The sequence below is a fragment of the Halichoerus grypus genome, chromosome 4 (assembly GCF_964656455.1).
Source record: "Halichoerus grypus chromosome 4, mHalGry1.hap1.1, whole genome shotgun sequence".
Lineage (NCBI taxonomy): Eukaryota > Metazoa > Chordata > Mammalia > Carnivora > Phocidae > Halichoerus > Halichoerus grypus.
Genome location: NC_135715.1, coordinates 58,346,884 through 58,357,829, shown reverse-complemented (window position 1 = coordinate 58,357,829; position 10,946 = coordinate 58,346,884). Strand labels below are relative to the sequence as shown.

Below are 10,946 nucleotides of genomic sequence, written 5' to 3'. Positions count from 1 at the left end.
GGCACTAGACCAGTCACCTGGGTTCAAATCTCAGCTCCATCATTTGTTAGCCATGTGACTTTTGGCAGATGCTTAACTCCTCCATGCTTCAGTTGATATTTAATACAGCAATTAAGAGGATTATATAACTAAGGTAAAGCACTGAACATAATGCCTAGCATGCATTGAGTGGTGAACAGATGCAAACCATTATGATTTGAATAAATCATGTGGCTTCAAAATCTATTGCTTCAAAGATCTTTTCCTTGGCAAATTTCCCATAGCAAGTATCCTTTTTATTATATAAGATGAAAAACAGTCATTATAGCATCTAAACGTTTGAAGGCTCCACTCTGTACATGGAAGATTTGATGACCATAACTATTAAAATCTTAGTTCTGTCAACTTTCTTTTTTGTATTTTCTCTCTTTTAAGAGTGTCAGGGAGAGAATAACGAATGAGTAATTTAAGGGATACTATTGAGGGTATATACACTATCTTAAAAAGTATATATGAAAATAGAATTTTTAAAAATTTTTTTTAAAGATTTTATCTATTTGAGAGAGAGAGAAAGAGAGAGAGCACACGAGAAGGGGTAGGGTCAGAGGGAGAAGCAGACTCCCCGCCGAGCAGGGAGCCCGATGCGGGACTCGATCCAGGGACTCCAGGATCATGACCTGAGCCGAAGGCAGTCGCTCAACCAACTGAGCTACCCAGGCGCCCTGAAAATAGAATTTTTAAAAAGTTCTTTAAAAATATAAGGCATTAATTATCATCACCAATATTGATGGTAGGTGGCTAGGTTACAGTATGCCTGGTTTTAGGTTTTGGAGAATCATTTTCTTTTGTAATCTGTCTGCCTGATTAAGCCACCACCCACACGGGATCCTTCTATAGAGAATGTTCATGATGGTAAGGACCATCATGCAATCCATGGAGTTCAAACAGGACATATAAATTTCTTTTCCAAACTACAGAAAAAAGAAGTGACATGCAACACTGAGTATCATATTCTTCTCAAGGCTGGATTCATACTTTGTTGCTTCTGTGAAGTGATGCCCCTATATTCAAAATATCTCCTCTTCCCCAACCTAACATTTTAAGCTTTATTGTGGTACCTACAGTTGTGACACTTAGGGATGTACCTGGATTTTTAAATTTTTTTTTTAAAGATTTTGTTTGACAGAGAGAGACACAGCGAGAGAGGGGACACAAGCAGGGGGAGTGGGAGTGGGAGAAGCAAGCTTCCTGCTGAGCAGGGAGCCTGATGCGGGGCTTGATCCCAGGACCCTGGGATCATGACCTGAGCCGAAGGCAGACACTTAACGACTGAGCCACCCAGGCGCCCCTGTTACCTGGATTTTAAAAAGCAATGTATCCATAGTGTTGGGAAAACTGGAGAGCAACATGCAAAAGAATGAAACTGGACCACTTTCTTACACCATACAAAAAAATAAATTCAAAATGGATTAAAGACCTAAATGTGAGACCTGAAACCATAAAAATCCTAGAACACAGGCAGTAACTTCATAGCAACTGCTTTCTAGATATGTCTCCTGAGGCAAGGGAAACAAAAGCAAAAATAAACTATTGGGATTACATCAAAATAAAAAGCTTCTGCATAGAGAAGGAAACAATCAACAAAACTTCAAGGCAACTTACCGAATGGGATAAGGTATTTGCAAATGACATATCTGATAAAGAGTTAGCACCTAAAATACACAAAGAACTTATAAAACTCAACACCCAAAAAGTTAATAATCCAATTAAAAAACAGGCAGAAGATATGAACAGACATTTTTCCAAAGAAGGCATATAGATGGCCAATAAAAACATGAAAAGTTGCTCAACATCACTGATCATCAGGGAAATGCAAATCAAAGCTACACTGAGATACCACTCCACACCAGTCAGAATGGCTAAAATCAACAACACAAGCAACAAAAGGTGTTGGCAAGGATGTGGAGAAAAAGGAACCCTTTTGCACTGTTGATGGGAATGCAAACCGGTGCGGCTACTCCGGAAAACAGTATGGAGGTTCCTCACAAAGTTAAAAATAGAACTACCCTACACTTCAGCAATCACACTACTAGGTATTTATCTAAAAAATACGAAAGAAAAACAAATATAAATATATATATATGATGGAATATTACTCAGCCATAAAAAGAATGAAATCTTGCCATTTGCAACACGGATAGACCTAGAGATTATGCTGAGCAGAATCAGTAAGAAAAAGACAAATAGCGTACAGTTTCACTCATATGGGGAATTTAAGAAACAAACGAGCAAAGGGGAAAAAAAAGAAGAGAAGCAAACCAAGAAACAGACTCTCAACTATAGAGAACAACTGATGGTTACCAGAGGGGAGGTGGTGGGAGAATGGGTTAAATAGGTGATGGGGATTAAGAAGTGCACTTGTTATGATTAGCAGTGGGTGATGTATGGAAGTGTTGAATCACTATGTTGTACACCTAAAACTAGTATTACACTGTACATTAACTGGAATTTAAATACAAACTTAAAAAAAGGGCGCCTGGGTGGCTCAGTTGGTTAAGCGACTGCCTTTGGCTCAGGTCATGATCCTGGAGTCCCAGGATCGAGTCCCGCATCAGTCTCCTTGCTCAGTGGGGAGTCTGCTTCTCCCTCTGACCCTCCCCCCTCTCATGCTCTCTTTCTCTCTCAAATAAAATCTTAAAAAAAAACTTAAAAAAAAAAGGGCAATGTACCCCTTTGAGATCTGTGGATGGAAATGTTAACAGGGGTAAGTGAGAGGGAACACTGAATTTTCTGGTACGTGAAAATTTTCAGGCATGGGCTGAACTTTCTGGCATGGTATTGTAGGTGGACATGCTGAACTTCCTGGTGGAGGGCAGACATAGGGGCAGATAGCAGTGCCAGTAATAGGAAGGTTCTAGGTCCCTGAAAGCTGGGAAAAAGAAGGTACTAACTAGGAAATAGAAGAATGCAGAAAAGGTATGAAGGTCAGATTTCCTTTCCAATGAGAACTTTACCTCAGAGCCACCCTTATTCTTTATACATGTAAAAGAAGCAAGATGTCTAGAGAACTGCATAAAATCAAGTCACTAGGATAAAACTTCTTACTTCATTCTTTAATCTACTGGATGTTACCTTCTTGAATATGGGTCCTCTCACACTGAAGATTTGAATACTGATAAAAAAAACTATTGTAAACCCACTGCAAGAAGGGAGACCTTAACATTTCATTCTCTAAAAGAGGCAGCAAATAATGAGTGTATAGGAATACAATAAACATATCTCAAAAAAGAATGATACAACTTTTATTTTCCATGGATTTTAAAGATACTTTTGCTACATAGTTATGTATTTTTATGAGATTATATTTTTTCATTTGTATGAAGTTCAACCTTATACAATTTTAAGGTGATATGTTTGGTAGTGTATAATCTTTAAAAAGTTTAGAGTTTTTGGAATGTACAGTATATGAGGTAAAATCAAGATTACATTAAAAATTGTTTTCTCCTCTGCACTGATTTTGCAGTGAGGCTCAAATGGCAAGCACACTATTAAATGACATTTACTATCAAAAATAGGAGTTCATTTGAGTTACTATGAAAAACATAAGCCACTGTAACCGCCACAGTGGCATATTTTACCATTTTAGACATTCAACTATATAGAAATCTCTGGGCTATTACACTCAAACTCATTTGTACTGCCAAATGTGGCACTTTTAAGAAGTTTCTAGAAAATAATCGCAATCACTGTTGTTTTGGGGGGAAAGTTAGCCTATACATGAGATTAAATTTAAATAAAATGTAAACATACAGTATATTATAGTGACAGATCATTCTTACCACTTGGAAAGGCCAAGTTTATCCGTTTCTTTTTTGAACAAAGGTTAATGTTTTTTCTACAGCACAGATCATTTGACATAAAACAATTACAATACATGCCCATTCTAATATAAGAGAAATTCTTCAGAGATCTTCAAAGCACAAAACATATGTCCTTTTTTCAAAGACTGACAGAAGTGCTTAGTAATCACTAAAATGCTAACCTCAGCAACTAAAAATTAGTGATTCACTATCCTAAAATTCAAATAATAAATTAAAAAGGCTAGTTACAAGTGTTTTACAGATAACAACAGATGTGATAAAACAAGAATTTTAGATAGTTTCATTACAAACTGTATTATTACTGGCAGTCATCGACATCTATGCAAGATGTACAATGTGATACTTGACAAAATTCAATCTGATCATCCAATAACTCACAAATGCAAGCTCACAAAACATTAATGAATTATGCAATTGCAAAGTGCTCTAATGCAACATTAACCACATGCAATCAACAATTTGGAACAGTATCCAGACAGACATTACATTAAACATTAGTTTTTCAAGAAAGAAAGCAGCTTGAAGTTTACTGGTGCAAATTAATTTTGTCTTCAGATTTGGTGCCCCAAACAAAAAGGTTAGGTTTGATTATGAATTCTGATGGTGATGGCAGTAGTTATGGGAGAAGCAGCAAAACTTATGGGAGTTCTTCAAAATTAGGCTATTCCAGATAGATGGAGTGAGTGAGTGTGTGTGTGTGTGTGTGTGTGTATATATATATATTTCTACACTTGGTATGTATAGTTTATATATATGCCATATATGTATATGCATGTCCTCATACACATACATATAGTTCAGAGGCTCATAAAAACCAAATTAAATAGGTTTGAAATTCAGAGCTGAGTATGATTACTTTTAAAAAGTATAAAGCCCTCTATTCTTTTCCATGTTCTCAAGACCTGAAGAGGTGCTTTTTGAGTAAACATTAAAATATTTTTAGGCCAAGTAAACTGTCTGTGCTTTCTTTAAGTGATTTATCTGTAAATTCATGAATATATACTTGTAATGAAGAACTCCACATTTATCAAATAAGAAGTTTCTTTTTTCATGCATATTCTTTCATCCAGTTTTTGTCTGCTAAGCCCCTCCAGTTATTCATCATAATCCCATTTACCAAATAATTAAGACAAATGAGGAGGTAGAAATATAGCACTAGATTGCTTTCACAGCATCAGACTTTAACATTTTTTTTTTTTATAGCATGTTAGTGTAAATTTTAGTCATTCTGAATTTTTCACTAGGTAATATCTTTAGAACAAACAGATCAGGTTGTCACTGTTACACTCATGCTGACTGGTCAAAATATCAATTATATATTGTTGCCTCTTAGAAAGTTTGTTTTACAAGAAGGCATATAAAAAAAAAAAAAGAAAAGGAAAGAAAAAAGTCCCAACCAAACAAAAAACCAAAAATTGCTATTTCTGTGGCTTGCATTCTAATAAGGTGCAGCCTCTACCTAACGATATAAGCATTGAAAATGGCAAAAATGATGTATTATAGTCTCAATGCCAGTGCTAAATGCCACTGTTTTTGTAAAAGCAATACAGAAATAATTTTAGTACATGACAAAATAAAATGTAATACAGTATTAAAAATAAAGTTATATTTTCACTTGATTACAAAGTACTGAATGATAAAGGCAATCAAAATGGAAAAGAAAGCAAACAGCACGAGGATGACGGCGGCACACTGCTCGTCACTCAGTGCCCGCCGGGTCCTTGTGCTTTCCACAGTGTCTCTGTTAGTGCTGGCTGGTGGGTCAGTCCTCTGAGAGATGAAGAGCACTGTTGTGCTGTAGGGACCTACCAGGTCCTGATGCCCGACAGGGTCTTGGCACTGGCGAATGGCACACACACGGAAACGATATTCACAGTTCAGCTGAAGGCTTGAATACCGGAATGAAGAGTCAGGACCCTTGTAAATCTGTTAATAAGATAGTGGAAAAAGAATTATGTATGAAGGATAGGCAGAAAATCTGTTTTACAACTGGCTAGTTTTAGAATTATTTTTGACATGGAAGCTTGTGAGTGCCACTGCTTTTGTCTTTTAAATGGCATTTTAAAAATACCTACCTTTACATTAAAGAGCTTATCTGCTGTATAAGGGCAGGAGAAAGTGGAAAAGTGAGGATGTGAGATCTATCCTCACAGAACAAGCAAAATCAGCCCACAGGCATTTCCTTGGTTTTCTCAAATGTAAAGTCAAACTTTTGTGAAACCATTCCATGAAAAGAGAAACTACGTCTAATCATGCTTCTTCATTATATATAAATCTTTGTAAAACTGGTTTCTGTACAATTTCAAACATCTGCTGAAACAATGAATGAATAAGGGGCGCTTTCTACAGTTGTCTATGGCAAATTATTTTATAAACTTTAAAGAAACCACTTAGAATCAGAGAGTTGGATCTTAAAACCCAACTCCTCTGCCCATCCCTTAGAAAGGAAATAACAAGAATGGAATTCCATGGATTTTCAAGAGTGCTAGTGATTAAGAGGAAATGTATTGGGACTGGTCACTCCTGGTCCAAGCACTGCTCTGCCGTTCACACTTCATGTTATCTTAGACCAATTACCTTAGTACAATGAGAATAGTTATGTTGTATGGTAATTATGAGAGTGAAATAAACTAATACTTGTTAAAGGACTTAACACAGTGTCCAGCACATGGCAAGTGTTCAATATATGGAAGCTATGATTTCTGTTAATGAGTCCCTCCCCTCATTCTATAAATGAGAAAACTAAGGCTCATAGTGACTGCTCAATTGAGTTCTTCCAGCTAGTTGGTGGGCTCTAAGTGAGATCAACCCAAACCTGGGCTAGCCTTCTTTCAAGCAATTTTAGCTGCTTCAACTCTATCTGTGTTGTAAATCTAAATTTTTACATACTGGTTTGCTCCTGAAGGAGCAAGGTCAAGAGCTTTGTCTCACTTTGTCTCTTCAGAACCCAGTATATAACTGATACTTAAGGCAACTAAATTAGTGAATTATTTTTTTTAGCATTTAAAAAAATTTTTTTAGATTTTATTTGACAGAGAGAGACAGAGAACACAAGCAGGGGGAGTGGGAGAGGGAGAAAGAGGCCTCCCGCCGAGCAGGGAGCCCGATGTGAGGCTCGATCTCAGGACTCTGGGATCATGACCTGAGCCGAAGGCAGACGTTTAACGACTGAGCCACCCAGGCACCCCTAAATTAGTGAATTACACTGACTAAGTAGAGGTCAAAATGTGTGTCAGTGGATGCTGAAAATCTATAAAGGAGCTTTTATTGAAGGAAATAAGACTTATGATGAAACAAAGAAAATGGTAAATATGCATTAGTTCTGAGGATGCACACAAGCAATACAGGGAGTGGGAATGTAGTAATGTTCACATCTGGACCATGGTAAAAGCAGTGATATCAGTAAATTAGAAGACTGTATTAGAAAGCAGTGTGAAAGAGTACACAATGAACCCAAAATAGTAAAAATAAAAAAAATACGTATTTGTCATATAGATGTAATAGGTGGTATTTGTCTTTAAAATTTGTCTTCAAATGGGCATGGTAACCTCAACAAATGGTATGAGGGTGATAGGTGACGAGATCTGACAGAGGGTAGGAATATGTTCATAACAGTAGTTGGAAATTTAGGTCTAATTCCACTGGGGCCACTTTAGGTGTGTGATATTTACAACAGTGTTTAAGGAATCCTGATCATAAAGCTGAATGAGGGATTGAGGGAGTTGGGCACAACAGGGGCTCCTGCTGTATGAAAGCACAAGGCTATGAGGCTTTGGTATAGTTTTTATGTATCATTTCTAGAAATGATTTTTAGTTGAGTAGGCAGGCAAAAAAAAAAAAAAATTCCTTCAAGAGTTCAAAGCTTGGGGACCAAAAAGATGTTAGTATTTATGACACTGATGAAGTGAAGAGTTTGGAGAGGAGAGATTGGGAGGGAAGATAATGAGGTCAAGTTTTCAGTTTTGTTTCAGATGTTAGAAGGATATCTAAACAGGGAGACATCTTAGATAACTGTAGATCTAGGACTGAAGAAAACAGATAAACTTGCTAAAGCCTATTTATAGAAATGTTCATATAGCTAAGTGAAGCTATTCAAAATAAGCCTCAAGCTTGAGATAAGGTGGTTAAGTCTGAGACTGAGAAATAACACCATTTCCACTCCTCCATTTCATACTGACAAGATAAAATTGTTGCGATCTTAGTAAACAGAAAAAGGCAAGTAAAACTCTAATAAATTCATAATTTTTTGGCTTGTAGCTATTGCTCACAGATTACTTAGATAAATTACATAAAATTAAAACAAAATGAAAAAACAGCTCTTTATATTTGCTATCAATCAACTATCCATTTATAGGCAGAGTATGGCAAATATCAATTAATGCAGATTTACAATTAAGAAAATGGCAGATAAGAGAGTACGGTTTTCATTTTGCATTTTATTTTTTTCATTTTTCATCTTAATGGAGAAATGCAAACTAAACTTAAGCTTGTGAAGTTTGTGCATGTTTAGCTGGCTAAAGAACTTTGAAATAGTACACCAGCTGCAACAGAATTTTATAGGAAAACTTTTAAAGAAAGTTTAGATTTTTATAAATTGGTATTTCTCTTTTAGTTTTTTTTTTTAAAGATTGTATTTATGAGAGAGAGAGAAAGAGAGCACGAGCAGGGGGAGGGGCAGAGGGAGAGGGAGAAGCAGGCTTCCCGCTGAGCAGGGAGCCCTATGTGGAACTCAATCCCAGTACCCTGGGATCATGACCTGAGCAGAAGGCAGACGCTTAACCGACTGAGCCTCCCAGGCGCCTTGTCCTTATTTTAGCTTTGTGAATATGTCATAGCATGAAGAAAATAACAACTATAGAACAGGGGCCAATAAAAATGAAACCAGTATCTTACCTGTTTATCTCTCTCCATATCCACACATTCTAGAAACCTATTTGGTTGGCTAGATTAATTTACCAAGTACTCATACAAAAATGCAAAATAGTCCTTTTTTTTATCTTTCAAGGATAAGTGAACATGTTTACTATCAAAGATAACCACTTTTGAAGTTGTCATTACAAAGGAACAAATTCTGTTTAACTATTTCTACTTTCTGCATGTTTCACATCCACAATCTGATTTTACACTGAGTAATATGCACTATATATATTATTTACAGCAGTTAGTATAAGAATGATTTTAACAGTATGTTACGTGCAGACTTGTTTGTATTTTTAAGGTTTATTTTGCATTTGATTACATTTAAAAGTAATTATTCATTATGACATATGATAAAAGGCATTATCTTGTCATATAATATAATATATATAATATGGCACATATGGTCATATATCATCCTTCTGTAATTTATGGATATATTATTGCAAATACTTACTTCATAGTGATCAATACATGAAGAGAACAGTAAAAAACCCTGAAAACAACGGAATGTAGACAAATAGCCACATGGCTCTTGTCTATACCATTCCTCTCCTCTATTATTGTTGAGGGAGTTATAAGTGAACTTGGAATTTTAGAGCAGTTCTTAGGTTTATTGTGCATAAGCACCACTTAGAACTTAAAAAAAAAAAAAACAATCATGGGTCCTGTTCTTAAGACATTCAGGTTCACTAGGTCTGCAGGCCACTCAGAGGGGCACTGCTTTTGGGAATCTAAGTTCAGAAGTTTTAAGAAAAAAAAAAAAAGTTGTATAGAATCCACCAAGCCACTGTCCTAGTACCCATTCTCTGACACTGCCAACAGTACTGATTTTTGATGGGGTATCAAACTCTCCCTTACCCAATCCTTGTACTTGGAGAAGCTTGCCTCATTATTAACTGCAGAGGAGGCCTCTAAATCCTGAAATAGTCATTGGTTCAGGGATGGCTTTGCAATCTAAGTGCTTTGTCTTCCCTGAATGTGAATGAGTGAAAGTAAGTTCCTCACAGCTAAGGGCAGTCACTGAAGACTGTTGAGAAAAACCATGCCCCTGATGACTTCACTGAGCTTCTGAATCAAGCCTCCTGAAGCCTGCCTACCTTCAGGCTTCTCCCTAAGAGGATTTACACTTAATTGTGCTAGTCTGCGTTAGTTTTTATGGTACTTGCAACATAATGAGCTGTGACACAGAAGTGCCTTAGGTACAGACTCCCAGATGGGATCAGCTTTGAAAATGGCTTTACTGTCCCCCAATATTTTTATTTTACCTTGTTATACTACTTGAAATGCCATTTTGGTAAAAAAGCACTTGCTTTTAAAAATGTATACACTTCCCCGAGGGGATTACAGAACCAGAAGACACTTACCTTTGGTATGAATTTTCCCATGCAAATTAGTCTTTCTCCTAATGCCAATAAGGTCAGCTATACTTTGTATATGGGAGCTACGATGTGTCAGACAGGGAGGCAAGAGTCAGAGGGAGAGTGTGATTTTAGAGAATGCAGGCAATTTTAGGTGAGGTGCTACAGAACGGGGCACGGGGCAGTGAGAAGGCAGCTAAGAATTTTCTCAAAGCTGATCAAAAAGGGACGAAGAAAGGGAAGAATACAAAGAAATCAATTTGTTTCTACTTTTCCCTTCTATGTCCCTCTAAGTTTGGCCCAGGGTCATGAGTACTTGTTGCTGCCAGGGGAATTTCTTTCCAGATCGCTAATCCCAGCAACATTATAGGTTAAACAGGTTTTTATAGGCTAGTTTAGAAATTCAACCACCAACTTATAAGTAATAATCCCTTCTTAAAAACATCAGCCATTCCTACTGCTATGGAATACAGACCTACAGGACCCGGCTTCCTTAACTACACACTTCATTCTTGAGTCTTACTCCAGTCACACTTCAGAGTTCATGGCTCCTTCTCAGCTCACCAGTGCCACCATGTCCCCCTCCTCCCGCCCTCACTTAAATGGCACTCCTTTTAGAAAACATTCCAAAGTCCAGCTGGAATAAATCATTCTTTTTTATAAAGTACGGTTTTATCTTTATTATGATCTTTTGTTTGGCTATATAAAATGTCACGATTATAAAATTTCTGCTTGTTAAATTCTCAACAACTTTTTGAAATCAGAACAGTAACCTATTAATATTGTAGCCCCCCCATAATTCTTTATA

The 10,946-nt window shown here is 36.7% G+C and overlaps 1 protein-coding gene across 4 annotated transcripts in view; it reads right to left on the bottom strand.

The window, feature by feature from the left end:
• Positions 1–3,259: 3,259 nt before the first annotated feature.
• FNDC3A (fibronectin type III domain containing 3A) overlaps positions 3,260–10,946 on the bottom strand; it is a 156,813-nt gene continuing 149,126 nt past the window's right edge. For all 4 annotated transcript variants that reach the window (XM_078070384.1, XM_078070386.1, XM_078070385.1 and 1 more), the window contains one exon: positions 3,260–5,786. In XM_078070384.1, the coding sequence (XP_077926510.1) occupies positions 5,472–5,786 (315 nt within the window). In that variant the 3' untranslated portion in view covers positions 3,260–5,471. The remainder of the gene's footprint in view (positions 5,787–10,946) is intronic.